Source organism: Eurosta solidaginis, chromosome 1, assembly GCF_040869045.1.
Source record: "Eurosta solidaginis isolate ZX-2024a chromosome 1, ASM4086904v1, whole genome shotgun sequence".
Classification (NCBI taxonomy): domain Eukaryota; kingdom Metazoa; phylum Arthropoda; class Insecta; order Diptera; family Tephritidae; genus Eurosta; species Eurosta solidaginis.
In genome coordinates this window covers 386,047,303-386,063,695 of record NC_090319.1, presented here as the reverse complement: position 1 = coordinate 386,063,695, position 16,393 = coordinate 386,047,303, and the positions used below count along the sequence as shown (strand labels likewise).

The window sequence follows — 16,393 nt, the reverse complement described above, 5'->3', positions numbered from 1 at the left end:
CGCATATGCATATATATATATATATGTACATATACATATAAGAATTATTAAGTATGTATGATGTGAGAATACTTCAATCTTTGTTCGAAAAATCGTATACGTAACATGTTCGACAGCTTTGGCAACGCCATATTACTGTTATTGTTAAGTCGCATTGTTTTTGTTGGTACTGATTGTGCTTCGCGGCATACATTTTTGTGTTTTTATTGTAATGTTGTTTTATTTTGGTATCTTTATGCTCAATAGCTGACAATTGCATGGTCGTACTTCATTAAAAGTCCAAGAGATTTATTTTAATTTTCTGAGATTTCTACTTCTCGAATTTCGTATTTTGTTTCTCTTATATCTTTATATCCTTTATCTAATTTATATTCACTTTCAAATATACGATATATACACATATATTTTACGTGCACGAATGTACATATATTATGTATAGACAAGAAGTCTAACATGAAAGTTCTTTCAGCATTGACTTATCGGGCTCTTTAAAGAAACAATTAATTTTTATTCCACATAATATTTATTTAAGTAAATTAAGGGGATAATTAAGATAAGGGTAATTCCACCACATAACAGTTAACGGAAAGCATAAATCTCAACATTCATAAAACTTGTTGATTATATTTCCTCAGCTATGATATTTTGGCGTTGTGTGACAAGTCACGCTATTTAACCCCGTTTCGCACTAACTAAAGCCTATTACGAAAATCAAGGGGGATCAAATTTTGCTCCACTACTGTCTCTCCTAAATCATGGCAGGTCTCCCTCTTACTAGATAACCTTCATCAATTCGCATAACATAGCCATAGACTTAGCCAGCGAAGTCGTAAGGTTTTTATTCGTAAAGCTCATCATTCAAACTCTTCGAAGTATGTTGTTGGCTACACGGAAGGCCCCATAAATCTTCCGTAATTTTGCATCAAACCGAGCTATATATATGGGCAGCTATGGTACGAGAGGTATGGAGCGTGATTTTGTTTCAATTGCCTACTCAGTCCAAAGCTGGAGTTTTTTGGCGAGAGTTCTTCTTCGTTTGATTTCCTCCGAATTTGTTTTCGTTGTTAATGCTGGTTTTCAGACAGATGAAGTCTCGAATCATCGAATTAATACCCGGCAACTGTGAGCTGCTGCCAAGGCGCTGATTCTTTCTTTGAATGCGGTAAATACTTCGTTTTGCTATCGTTCACGTGATATTGGGGTTAAATATTGCAGCGAACAGAAAAATTTCAGCGCTGCAGAGGCACCCAAATTTCGGGTTCATATCGTACAAATTTGGTCCACTGCAGGACGTATTTCCTGTTTGGGATTACTGTCTCGAGATCGTGGAAACGATTTAAACTCCCTTGGTGTGACGAATTGGCGCGAAGATGTGAATTGTTGGACGGCCATGACCGATTAAACGGTTAAGCGTGAATTAAGTATGAAGTCTCGAAATCATTGTGAAACTATCCCTTCAGGCTCATATCGGAATTGTCTTGGGTATGATTCGAGGCTATTTAGAAACGGTTTTTGGATTTTTTCGAGTCATTTAGGCCTTATTGCTGAACCACTTCCACATGTTGTTGTTGTTGTTGTTGTTGTTTGTTGTTGTTGTTGTATTAATCATAAAGACACTCCCCGGATACATAACCGGTACGTTCCGATAACAAGCACCATTAAGGTACTGGCCCGACCATCTCGGGAACGATTTGGTATGACCACATGAAACCTTATAGGCCATACCCTATGAACCTACGTTCCGGCGTTTCGCAATCAAAAATCGGTGATCTCGCTATTACTTTTTAAAATTTTTTCAAAAAACTCATAATAATTTACTACTTTTTCGAAAAGTTTCATGAAATTGCATATTTATTAATAAATTCTTGCATATATTCTGGCTATCATTCATCTTCATGTACAGACATATTCATATCCAAAGCTTATGACTAACCACGCTATGTAGCAATTGTAATTTTTGCCTTTCCCGTTAAAATTATATGCGTAATAATCTTAAATACGTTTTCTTTTTATTTCCTTTCAAATAGGTCTTGACGCTCTAGTGAAGGAATTCAAATCTGGACGTGTCACATTACGGCGTAATCGTCGCAAGACGCGTACAAACGAAGCACTACAGGAAATGTTCCAAGTCTTAGAGATAAGTCAAAAACAGAATCGCAATTCCAAAATCTGCATTAATATGAAATTGTAATTGACTGCCAATCGAATGTCATGCCGTATCATCGTTTTTTGTTGTAGAATAAGAATGTTTTATTTAGCCCAGATACATTTATGTTTGTCTTTATGTACTAGGGATGACGATCTCGGGATCCTAGTCTGTTTTAAATGCCGAAAATCCCGGGGTTATTGAAAATTGCATTTACGTATCTATTTAAATACCTTAAAATTTGTTCCTCTTATATACCCCTTTTAAGAGCAAAACAAGCATTACACTGGGGAACAAAAAAGAAAATAAAAAAATCTGTGGCAAGTTATTTGCTAATGGTTTCAGAAGGTTTTTATTGTACAAAACCTAAATCTGAGGTCAGATTATCCAAATTGGCTCAGGTTTTCGAGATATTCGTTTCTAAAATTTTTAAAGACGCCCTTTTATGCTATATTACAACCCTAACAAAATCCAAATAATTTTCGTTACCAAAAACACGTTTTTTAGGTACATAGGATAGGATACATGTTACTTCTAGAATTTCTTTTTCAATACCGTTATCCTACTCTTCAAAATCCATTTGTTGTTTTTAGAAAATCTTTTTTCGTTTATTTTATTTTTTTTTTTTTTTTTTGAGAAATCGCCTAGGTGTACCTGTGGTCCCCAAAATATGTTTCATGCGGAAACTGCCAAACTTATTTATTCACATTTTTTATATTTAAATTAAAAATAAACATCTGAATAATTATAACTTGTGTTTTTGTATTATATCTACATATGTAGGTACATATTCATGTGTCTTCCGTTTTTGCCAGGAACCATAAAAAATATATACAGGATAAAGTTCGGGACAATCCCGGTGTGACGGCATTGAACTTTCAGATCCCGAAAATGCCGAGAGGCAAAAATCCCGAAAATCGTCATCCCTATTATTTATATATTAGGGCGTTTTAAATGTTCGTTTTCCTCCTCAGAAACACGTAGCTAACATATAGTACAAGCATCTTATGAGGTACTATAAGAAAACAATTTGTTGTAGAGAATTGAACTCTCTATTTTATAGTTGGGATATAATCTACCCTTCTTTCTTTTTTGTTTATTTTGGTATCTATACAAGTTTTGAACGTGAATCCCAGAAAAAACAGTTTTTTAATGCTCTACCGTATACTAGGGTGGTTCTTATATGAAAATCAAATACACGACAAACATAAACTTATCATTTATTTGCTCTTTTCTACACATCTTTTTATAAACAAGCATACATGCATATGTATGTACACAAGATTATACATATGCACTTTTTGATATGAATATTTTGTTAAGACTTATATAAGAAATATTTGTGCCTTTTGTCCATTTTATGATATTTAAAACCTTTTACTTACATCGACGTATAAATAAGCAGATGTACTATGCATCTACACCTATATTGGTATAAAAATACAACGAACGAAGAAACAGCATTTTCTTTATTAGGATTAAGTTTTAAATTTTATCAACACTTATTTGTTTATTTCAATCGGCAGTTTCGAATCTTTTTTTTTTTTTTGTAATATATGAATGTTGTAAAATGTAAATGCAAAGCTCGCCAAATTGAAGTGAAAATTATATGTAAATATTCTTAAAGGATTTAGACCGTTTCGGCTTTAAAAAATATTCTGCATTTAACAGAGAAATATTAAAATAAAAACTTGAACTGTCTTCCTCGAAAAAAATGCTTTTTTTATCCGCTTATTTAAAAGGTAAGTACATATGTATGTATACTGGGCTGGGTCGATTTGTATGGACGAAAGTTAACCGATATCGTGCCATCGATTTTTCGATAGGATTTGGGCTCAGGAAAAAAGTTGCACACGCATACCCAAAAAAAAAAATAATTTTTGAGCCTGCGAAATTTAATTTTTTTGACTTTTTTCGACTTTGATTTTTAAGGTTTTTTTCATGACCTACTAAAAAAATTTTCATATGTATACCCTGTCCGAACCGAAAAAGTCCGCTAAAAACGTTGGCGATAAGATTAAAAAAAAAAAAAAACAAAAAATTTAGTAGGTCATGAAAAAACCTTAAAAATCGAAGTCGAAAAAAGTCAAAAAAATTTAATTTCGCAGGCTCGAAAATTATTTTTTTGGGTATGCGTAGTGGAACTTTTTTTTCGTGAGCCCAAATCCTATCGAAAAGCGATGGCGCGATATTGGTTAATAAATCGACGAGAGAAGAAAGGAAAAAAGAAAAATAATATTTGTTATCGAAATTTTAACTGAATTTTCGGCTTACGATGAGTTACGCTTATCGATGAGTTACTTGTTTCTTATTGACGAAATATGACGTGCTATCCATTTTTACCGTTTTCGGGTTTTCATTGGTGTGTTATCGATGAGGAATAGATGTGTTATCGATTTTATCGGAGTATTATAAACTTTCCATCGTTAATAAATGTTATAAATTTTTTATAGACGATTTATCGGCTCGTTTTAAAAAAGTTGTCGATTATTTATCAAACATGTTATTAATATGCTATCAAAAATCTATCGATTAATTATCGGAGTGTTTCAATCTGTAATTGGCATGTTATCGATTTTTTTAATTGTCGATTTTTAATCGAAGTTTGAAGATAAATCATCGAAAAGTTATGCATCAATTATCCAGAGGTTATTTACAAATTGTCGAAATATATTTATAAACTATCGCAAAGTTATACGTCTTAACAAAAAGTTATCGGATTGTTAACGAAAAGTTATCGATCTTTTATCAATTATAGGTTTTTTATTGAAAACTTATATATTTGTTGTCGGAGTGTTCCCAATCTGTTTTCGGCGTGTTATCGATATGTTATCTATGACTTATCGGTTTTTTATGAAACTGATACTATATGAAAATAATACCGAAATAACGATATAAGTGTTAAAATCGATGATTCATCTATAACCTGTCGATTGCAAGCCGTTAAGAAACCTAGAAGTAACCGTTGTCTCGGGGATAACCAGCTGAAGAAACCGATAACTCGATGAAAATAAATCGCTTTTGATACGAAAAGGCGATAATAAAATAATAACTTGTCGGTATCGCTTGTTACCGATAAGAAGCCAAGAAAGCTCTTCTCAAATAATCCAAAATTATTTGTTTCTGTAAATTTACCTTTGTTGTGGTTAACTTGAAACAAGCTCAAGTGAAAAAAAGTTTTCTACACTTTTTTCAGCTTATATTTAGAAAATTGCAATTAATATTCAGAACATCCATTTCATAAGTATTCAGAAAACTACCATTCATATTAAGAAAATTATAATTCATATTCGAAAACTTTCAATTGATGTTCAGAAAGCTACAATTCATATTCAGAATTTCAATTTCATATTCAGATAAAGAATGGCGACGGAAAAGAAGATGGATAGGGATATTGGACCTTATTTACCACATTGCCTTTTCTGGGCTCAACATTGGGAATATGGTCCCAAACCCAGTCCCCTTGCTACATGGTCCATTGGAATACTCGTTAATATCAGCTTCAACGCTATATTTATTTAATCTTTTATATATTGTGACGAATATTCACATCACTAAGTGATACTAGCATCCCTAATCCGATACCAAGCAGCCACTTGTATGTACGTAAACAAATCAAACATCATGTACACATGTATATATTTCATATTTCATATCTTTATTAAGTCAAATGGTAACAACCTTACTGACTAGATTACAGGTTAACTTAGTACTAGTTTAACAATTTTAAAGTAAGATTTACTGAGATAAGTAATAGGACTCAATGCGTGCCTTAAACAGAGACCTTGGCATGGCAAAGTCCAGGTCAAGGCTTCTGGATAGGCGATTAAATTCTACAAGACCTCTTATAAGAGGTGCGAAACTGAAGTAATTTGAACGCAGCACTTCAACGCGGAATGTACTGTGAAAGCGGGGAGCTCTGTTAGGGACATTGAAATTCAACTGCCCAAGTAGTTCTGTGCAGTCAATGGCACCGGATATTATGTCAAAAATAAACATTACGTTTTGAACAAGACGTCTAACTTCAAGTGGCAAGACATTGATAAGCATGCATCTTGCATTGTAGGGTGGCAGGGGATTAACAAAGTGCAGAGGTCGAAGAGCAAATCGTATGAACTTGCGCTGAATTCTTTCAATTCTTAAAGAGTGTGAGGAGTATATGGGATTCCAGATGACTGATGCATACTCTAACTTGAAACGCACTAAGGCATTGTATAAGATTTTCCTGGTATATGGGTTCTTGAAATCCTTGGCATATCGTCGCAAGAAAGCTAAGTTCGCATAAGCCTTTGGTATGAGAAAGTTTACATGATTACAAAAAGTAAAAGATGAGTCAAAAATTACGCCAAAATCGCGAAACTCATTAATTGACGCAAGAGTTACATTTGAAATCGAGTACGCGAATGAAACCACATTCGTAGACTTAGTATACGTCATGTGGCAGCATTTACTAATATTGAGTCGCAGATTATTTTGACAGGCCCAATTATTTATAGCATTCAGATCTTCTTGCAGACGCAATGCATCAGAAGTACAGGAGATTCTCCAAAAGAGTTTTAAGTCGTCAGCGTAAAGCAAATAATTCGAATAGTTTATGCATGAGCCAACATCATTAATAAACATTAAGAACATTAAGAGATATAATAAACATTATACAAGGCAGCAGAGAGATAACCACCATCCGCCGAAGTAGTACTCACATATACACACGCATATGGCTATCCGAGAGACTACAAACTACAAATATACATGTACATATATGGCTGGTAACCAAGCATGAAGTTCGCGAATTTACTATACCTTAGGAGAAATGGGTGGACGAGGCAACAGAGAGTATAAAAGCAGCAAAAGCTGAGTAGTCAGTAATCAGTTTGATTTAAACACGCTATCAGTTGCGAAGTGAAGTATAATTGTGAAGTATAATTTTACTAGTACCAAAGTAGTCAACTGAAGACCAATTTGCAATACAGAATATTGGAGTGATTTATTCAACAGTTTAGCGATTCGAACATTAGCAGAAGGTTTCAAATAAGCGGAATTTCCCTAAATTCGTTACAATATGTATTTACGTTTTTATATGGTATTGCAGAGTACGCTACCACCACACCACGCCAACCGCCTTGCTTCTATGTATGCAACACAAAATTTAAAAGCGTATAGTGCAATTTTCTGAATATGAATTGTAATTTTTGAGTATGAAATGAAATTCTGAATATGAACTGAAAAAGGTGTAGACCAATGAACTGTAAAAATCGAACACAACAGCCTTCGATTACATTCGGCAACATGATCGTGTTCAATGATCCAACTTGCTTAAGCGAACATAATCGACATTGATTTAAAATCAACCAACTTATTGCATGCGTGAATATAATCAATTCAGGCGTTTGCTCGTTTGCCTCAACGGTGATTACATTCATCGGAATGAAAAGGCAAATATGAAAACTCCATGCGTCTGAATGATTCTTCCGCCCTTACGTCACGGCGACAAGCTACATATAAATATACATATAAACATTGCTTACGATTGTGTTTGTTTGCCGAACTAAACGATACTAATTCTCGTGCTTTGATTTTATTCTCCGCTTACCTTCGTTTGATCAATACAATCGTACGCAAAACCTGGACTCGAATCGTAACATACGCTCACGGATCGGCAACTATACGAAAGAAAATTACGTGATACGTCACACGTATAAACAAAATGGGATTATAACATACGATAGCAAACGGAGCGTAATTTATTTTCAATTCACAATAAATTCTACAATCCACATTAGGTTGGATTGTATTTTTAGCTCACAATAGATTTTGAACTGTCAAATTGGTTGCCAAAATATAAAAAATAAAGTAAATAACTGCGATGGATCAAATTTTATTCTTTTGTTTGAGCTCCAGTAATAGAGAAGGCGATGAAAAGATAGTCCAAAGGCGGTTAAGAGAGTGCAGTAACCCTTGGGACTTATCGAACAAAGCCCAAACATATCATTTATGTATTATTTCTTTGTAACAAAAAATTATTGCAGTTTCATGAAGAAATTTCGCTTAACTTAAGAAGTTTTTAGTTACTTTATGGAGAAGTAAAATTTGAAGAAAGCCAATACCAAAGCGGGTGTCTCGTCATGAATTCCGCCAATATTTCCTTTTGGTTTGGATTAAGCTAGTTTGAATTCAACCTTTCTTAATAATAAGAGTTTCAGATTTGTTATTATATTTTATGTATTCATCTGTTTTAACAATTTTCTTACTTTTTCAATGAAAATTGTGTCTATACGATCGCCAGTTTGTGTTCGAATGAAAGTGGAACGTAACCTGTAAAATTACGATCGAAGTAGTCATGTTTTTACCTGACGAGTTATACCATCACGGATGTTACGATTTGGCCCCTGTTCGATCATTTGATCGCAATCATGCTAACAGAGTCTTGTAAAGACAGATGCTGAGTATATTCAATTACTAGTTTATTCAATTATGAGTTTATTCAATATGAGTTTATTCGCATGACTGAATGTGAATGCAAGTTTTAGTGTTTGATTAAATCATGAAAATTGTAATTTTTGCAGTTCTCTGGTGTAGACGTATGTTTACACATCAAACTTCACGAGTGCATGGTGCTCACGTTTTTTTATTTTTTTTTTAGCACCGTCTATGTTTTATTTAATACTAAAATTAATGTAGAGAGAAAAATGACTATACATTACATCCATTACCTTCTTTCCTAACTGCAATAATATTCAATAAATAATTAAATCATTTTTATGTTTTCTTGCATGTGAATTGCCATTTTATTTAATCTTAATAAATCTTTGGTAAATATATATAAATTTAAAAATATACATTAAACAAAGATTAAGGCTTACGAAAGTGTTCAGTATTTGTATACAATATACATACATATGTACTTGAGTTGTCGTTGTAAAATATTAAAACGATATTAAAAATAAAATAATTTTGATTACGCATTGATGTTTAAAATATTATACTAAAGCATAAAACTAGAGGCGAATTAATAATACAATAATAGTTTATTTAAAAGATATAGCAATGATTGCCTTTAAAAAAAATTTAAATTAAAAAATTACCAAATTATATCAGTTATCTTCTTAGTTTTTCAGTTTAGCTTATTTTTAGAAAGATTTTAATGAATTATATAACGAAAACTATGTAAAATAATTTCGAACATATGCATATAGAAAAAATTCGCATATTTGAGAAGCTTTTAAGTCTTCATGAAAAACTCCAAATTTTATTTACAGATTAAGAAAACGTTGGAAGTCTCAAATTTGCAATAATTTTTGTAATTTTTTTGTCTTAATTTTCTTTCATATAATTTTTATAATTTTACACTTTTTGTAGGAGTAAAATATTGCACTCAGGGCTGTCATGGAATCCAATTGTTGTCGGAATCGGATTTAAAAACGACAAAAAAATTACTTTGGTGTAATGAAATCCAATGTTATCGGTTTAATGTTCGAATTGGAATTAGTGTCGGTTTTAGGTGTCACAGAATCCGATAATATCGTTTTTGCTATCGGAAACAAACCAATCAGTTAAATGCTGTTGGATTTCATTTTTTCATAGTTATTTTTTTCTTGCAGTTGAATATTTTCTAAAAATGTAAGTAAATAACTGTTTATTTTATATAAATAAATGTAAATTTACATATATTTTCACTCTTAATGGGGGAAAGCATAAAAATTCAATTCAAAACAGTATTTTGACTGAATTTATGGAGAAACATCCAGATATTGCGAAGGGCTTCACGAAGCACATCATCTAAAATCGTTGACATAGTGCTTCTTCCCACAATCATGCTAGAATCCTTGCCAACTGATCTTTGATAGGATGCTTCAGCTAAAAATCGTAAGGTAGCAGCTAGTTGCAGCACTGGGAGAACATTCGAGCGGGTTAAGCGTCTTTCAATGGTGTCCAAAATCATTCGGAAAGCCTCTTTGTTTATGCCATATTATTCAATGTAACTGCAAATACACTATAAATATTTAGAAACCCATATTAAGAAATATTTTTAATTACGCTGTCTCTGGCAGCTCAAATGGATTGTGCTCCGATCTCTCACAATTTTGCTTTTGACCTCGCAACTTTCTTCTTCCAATAACATAAAAAATGCTACAACTGCTGGTGCCATTTTAATGTCAATAAATTTGTTTATTTCTGTTTAGAGGCACAAAACAGTTATTTTATAAAATTTTGCCAAAAAAATTAACATCAAAATTGCCGGTGCACCGATAACACTGCAAAACAGCTGATTCGAACATCGCTTTTTATTTAAATTCGAAAACAGCAAAACCAATACTGTTTTATGACACCAATTTGAATTAATATTGGTTTGCAATTCCGACAAAACGCAAAACCTATTTGGATTCCATGATTTATTTCAAAAACTAAAAACTCAAAATATTTGTTTAGGAATTTTGAAAACTTCTTGAATTTTTTGGAACAGTTTTTGAAGTTGGTTATACATTAGTTTTGTTTTTTTTTTAATTAAAGAAAAAAAGAAAATGACTTATGATTTAATAATCGGGGATTGCCCGTATTGCTTTTTTTTTTTTTTTTTTAAATGTATGAAAACATTTATTTGAAGCAATTTTTTAATTTTATAATTTTATTTAATAATTTTGGAAAAATTTAAACAACGTGACATCAGGACGGACGTTGTTTAAATTTTTCCCAAATTATTAAATAAAATGACTTATATTTTACAAATAATTTTTATTTCTTTACGCGCACGTGTAGGTATGTATATGTTCAAAAACACAAGCCCATAAACACGTATATAATATAAATATTCCTATCTCATATAAAATTACTTAAACTAGTACATATTTTGCTAGGTAAAAACGAAAAGCGTTCAAAAAATCTGCAATATTTTTTAGTTATTCTTTTTCACAGTTGATTTAAATAGGTTTGCAAAATGTGCGTTGTTTCCACTAACATTATTTTCGATTTGTATTTTTTTGTTTGTAATTGCAACATATGTATACACATTTGTGTGTTTGTTGTGTTTTCGTAATTAATCTGTGGCACTTCTATCATAAGAAATAACAAATGAAACGATATTAATAGCTATTTTTGTATTTTTCTACTTAATTTTATTTGTGCGCCTTATAGAATAGACCGACGGCAACATTAATCTGAATAAACTACCAGCGGAGTGGGGTCCCTCTCCCACAATCTCTTGCTCTCTTGCTTAGCAGGATCCTTAATTCTTTATACACTGCTTTCAGAAGATGTAGAATTTAGATCGCATTAGGTTGTTAGCTAATTCGGATTAGTGTTGTCGCCTGTCTTAGTTTTTGTTTATTTTTTAATTATTTTTGCTCATTGCGAAACGGCAAGTTATATTTTTAACTCAAGAGTGGTTACCTTTTCGTGAGGAATTAAACTCATAAAATTTTGACACATTTTAAAACAAAACTCGTGAGTCAAAGCGCTCTGCTAGTAAACCTAATATTATTGTTCAAATTAACTCAAATACTGAATTTACTTAAAGAACAGTTCAAACCGTTTTGATTTTGAAACCGTTTAAAGACTCTTTAAGGTTATTTTACCACATTTACTCGGCTATACAACCCACGCAGAATTGACATGTTTTGACCATATAAATAAACTTTGTATAACTTGAATATTTTTCTCATCGAAATCTAATTTAAAAATGTTTTCTGAAAATTTAAAAAATCATTTTTTCATTTTATTTTATTCTTTAATTCCGAAGGTGAAACATTGCGACTTATTAAATTTTAGTCTCACGAACAATTTTTTTTTCTTTCTGAAGGCACTAATTATTTCCTTTCCATAAATTCAAGATTTTTAAACCACTTAAAATTTCCACTTCGTTGGAGTAGAATTAAATGGGCTACATACAAAACTGATTCCAGGTAAAAGTAAAAAAAAAAGTTTAAAGGTTTTCGAACTCTTAAAGAATAGGAACAAAGTCTGCAACGTAAATATATACTATGAGAAAAATATTAAACTAAAAACGAATTTACATAAATGTTTAAAACATGTCATTTCTGGGTGGGTTAGGTACATTAATTTGGGTATACGTAGTAACTGACTTAATTATTGATCGTTTAAAGTAGGTATAAGAACTTAATTTAAAGTGGCTGATTCCACTTCAAGGCGCCGGGTCCGCGCAGGACATGATTTTTGGTTTCGATGAAATTTTAATATGTTGTTCTTTGGTCAAAATAATGAAACACGTGTTTTTTTTTTTTTGCCTCAAAAAAAAATTTTTCGGTTTTATCGGCAATTGAATTCGATAAAATGCAATCGCTATTTTATTCACCTATTTCTTCAACTGTCAATAACTTTGTCAAAAATTAACCGATTCTCATGATTTTTTCTTTGAGATGTTCTTTATTACTTTTAATTTAATATAAATTTATAAACAATTGCATATAGTTAAAACAATTATTTTTTTAGTATTTAGTAAAAATTTATAACTTTTTTTTTAAAAAATTAATATTTCAAAAAACCGTTATTTTTTTTTTTTTTTGTTTAAACTTTTTCTATATCGAGTGAACAGTTATATTTCCCAAAACTCGTTGTTCTCGAAATATTAATTTTTGAATAATAAACCTTTTTTTCGACATATATTGATGTAATACATATCAGCATACAAGGCGATCAATGCCAAATGCTTAGAATTAATTAAGATATCACATTTATTATTGAAAGCATATTTCGAAAACAACGAGTTTTGGCTAATAGATATTTACCCAAGTTGAAATATAAACTGTTCGCTCGATATAGAAAAAGTTTAACAAAAAAAAAATTTACATTTTTTGAAATATTAATTTTTGAAAAAAGTCATAAATTTTTATTAAATACTAAAAAAAATATTTTTTTAACTATATGCTATTGTTTATAAATTTATATAAAATTAAAAGCAATAGCGAACATTTCAAAGAAAAAATCATTAGAATCGGTTAATTTTTGACAAAGTTATTGACAGTTGAAGAAATAGGTGAATAAAATATCGATTGCATTTTATCGAAATCAATTGCCGATAAATCCGAAAAAAAACATTTTTTTGAGGCAAAAAAAAACACGTCTTTCATTATTTTGACCAAAGAACAACATATTAAAATTTCATCGAAATCAAAAATCATGTCTGCGCGGACCGGGTGTCTTGAAATGGAATGAGCCAAAAGAAATTGTGAAATTAAAATAGTCAAACAAATTAAAACAAATTAAAAAATTGGAGTGTGTTTAGGTGTATACTTAGATTAGGAAGACGAATTATAGTTTTATTCTTTTTTTTTAATTTGTTGAAATTGACTTCATTCAATATATTGGTATCGACCTTATTTTAGGTTGTATTATACATTTTCATATAACAACAAAGACATCAATAAAATACATGACACGATAACTAAATACTTATATATTCAACTTAATATCAATTATTGCATTTAACTATATAATATTGCTACAAACAACGATATATACATTCGCTTCGTTTTAATATAAGTATGCATAAAGAATGTCACAGTGGGGTATTCTGAGGAAATTTGTCCAACAACCAAATGTTAAGGACATATAATATACAGCTGCAAACAAAAAAAAATGGCAGGTATTTTCTACATACATTAATTTCACTTAATATTGGAAAATCCCTTAATTGATTGAAAAACAATTTAGAAAAAATAAAAATTTTCAGAAGTTTACTTATTGCAACTTACTATTCTCAATTTCAAATGATCTATTCCTATATTGACCCGTTTATGGGTAAAGTACTCACAGCTCTATTATAAACCTTTGACTTAAAAAATCCTCATTCTTGCCTTATTCGAATTTTAGACAAATTTCTTCAAAATGCCCTTTGGAGCGGCATTTAGCTTTTTTTGTTTATACAAAAATGTATACAAATTCCCATTTTCATTATTTTTTATAACTTAAATTCCTTTTTTTTTCAATTAAATTTTTTTGGCACTTTTTCGTTTGTATTGCTGCGGCTACACATCAATTCCTTCAGTTCTTGTATTTTTTTTAGCACTTTCCCATGCTCTGTACGTGCTTATCTAATTAGAAATCAAAGTCACAACCACTTTACACAATCAATTCTATATCAATTTTTCTTATGGCTTCACTCTTAACATTGTTAATAACTTGTCGCTCTTGTTTTTGCTTCTCGTTACTATGGAATGTGTTTACTATTTCGTGAAGGTTTGGGTGGTGGTGTTGGCGGCCGTTTTTCGGCTAATACAATATTTCTGGCCTCAACATATTCGTAATTATTATTTGTAATACTATTGAGTTGAGTTTGCTGTATTATGGTGCTGGTAGTTGTTGTTATTGTACTCGTGCTAAGTGGGCTCATAGGAAAATTATTGGGATTCCAGTCAATACTGTAAGTAAAACTGCTAAAATCGGTTGAGTCTCGTGTTTTGGCCGGCAGTGGGGGCGGTATGAGATCTTCTTCCGAAGTGGAGTCTGTTGTATCTGAAAAGATTAAATTTAAATTAGTATACTGGTTGAAAAGTATTCACTTGTATTGTAGGGAGCATAGGTGAGATTGAACTGGCCGGTTAATAAAGACCTCTCATAGACCGAATGTGTCCATAGTATTACCAGAATTTGTTTGACGACGTAACGGAATAACTCCAATCAGGTGCCAGGACATATGTTATAGAATAACTCCGTCCTCTAAACCAATACTATCAGGTTTCTAGGTCCTAGCTTAATAGCAGCCTTGAGATCTGACAGCTCTGCCTCCCTTAGTAGCTGGATGCTTGACCTCGCAAGTGCATAACAGAAGCACAATACGTGCTCAACCTTACATCTGCATCTGCTGTTACTGATAAGTCCTAGTTTTTATGCATATGACGCCAGAAGACAGTGTCCTGTTAGAGATATGAGCAACTTTGTCTGATATCGTAGTATTTGCATATGATCTAAGAGATTTTGCAGCCCCGCGCTTCTTTCTACGCCTTTCCTGTCTGTTGGATCATATGCAACTCTCTATCTCCTTTTGATTTCTTCCAAGCGGTTTGGGATATCTACCGTCGATTCGTGACTGCATCTCCCACGTAAATAAGGACAAGACGAAGTACTTGCTGTCATCCAAGAAAGAATCGGTGCATTCGCGCCATGGCAGCCGAGTCACTGTTGACGAATATAAATTCGAGACTGTAAAGCATTTCGTCAATTTGGGAACCAGCATTAACAGCAAAAACGCTTGGAAATCAAATCAAAATAACTATTGCCACCAATTGCTACTTTTGACTGAGTCGGCAATTGAAAAGTTAAGTCCCCTCTCGACGAACAAAAATTACGCTGTTGTTGTTGTTGTAGCGATAAAGACACTCTACGAAGGTCTTGGGGAGTATTATCGATATTGATGATCCTTTGCGGGATGCAGATCAGGTACGTTCCGGTAACAAGCACCATAAAGGTACTAGCCCGACCATCTCGGGAACGATTTGGTATGACCACATGTAACCATCTAGGCCAACCCGCCATCCCACCCCATTAGAGCCTCGGCTGTTAATGAAAAGGGGTTCGCCACGGGTGAGGTTGGCAATTGGGTTGGAGAAGCTATATATTGCGCTGGCAACCCCTTGAGATGGCTACACAACCCCTTGAATCAATATGGTATTTAGGCGCCTCTGACGACAGGCATACCTACCGCAGGTATGTTCTAAGCCCCCTAACCCGATGGGCACAAAAAATTACGCTCTACAAGTCGTTCATCATACCAGTCCTGATGTATGGCTCGGACTCGTGGACAGTGTCGAGAGAAGATGAGATGACTCTTGGAGTGTTAGAGAGAAATGTTCTCCGGAATATTAATGGTCCTATCCATGATGCCTACGGCGAGTATCGAAGGAGGTATAATAATGAACTTTATGAGCAAATATGACGATGTTGCAGCGAATAAAAACCCAAAGGCTTCGCTGGCTAGGTCATGTTATGCGAATGGACGACGACGTTCCGGCCAAGAGAGTATTTCAGTCGACACCTCAGTTTGGAAGCAGAGGAGATGAGAGACCTCCACTAAGTTGGGAGAGGCAGGTGGAGGAAGACTTGACCTCACTTGGGGCTCCCAATTGGCGTCAGTTATCGCGAAACAGGGATAGCTGGCGTGACTTGCTACGAAATGGCTAAAATCGCTTTCGAGATGGCTTATTGAATAAATAAATGAAATAAAAAATAGCATAACAGTCAAACTTATCTCTTGACTTTTCTTAATTTAAATTCGGCAACCTAACGGATACCCAATGA

The 16,393-nt window shown here is 32.7% G+C and overlaps 2 protein-coding genes across 10 annotated transcripts in view; one reads left to right on the top strand and one right to left on the bottom strand.

The window, feature by feature from the left end:
- Positions 1-3,867, top strand: part of LOC137238420 (eukaryotic translation initiation factor 4 gamma 3-like) — an 82,410-nt gene extending 78,543 nt beyond the window's left edge. For 6 of the 7 annotated variants that reach the window (XM_067763358.1, XM_067763360.1, XM_067763357.1 and 3 more), the window contains one exon: positions 2,028-3,867. In XM_067763358.1, the coding sequence (XP_067619459.1) occupies positions 2,028-2,191 (164 nt within the window). In that variant the 3' untranslated portion in view covers positions 2,192-3,867. The remainder of the gene's footprint in view (positions 1-2,027) is intronic. The other variant, XM_067763364.1, reaches the window with a different exon arrangement.
- A 5,032-nt stretch (positions 3,868-8,899) lies between these two features.
- Positions 8,900-16,393, bottom strand: part of mbc (myoblast city) — a 95,308-nt gene continuing 87,814 nt past the window's right edge. For all 3 annotated transcript variants that reach the window (XM_067763354.1, XM_067763352.1, XM_067763353.1), the window contains one exon: positions 8,900-14,611. In XM_067763354.1, coding sequence (XP_067619455.1) covers positions 14,307-14,611 — 305 coding nt within the window. In that variant the 3' untranslated portion in view covers positions 8,900-14,306. The remainder of the gene's footprint in view (positions 14,612-16,393) is intronic.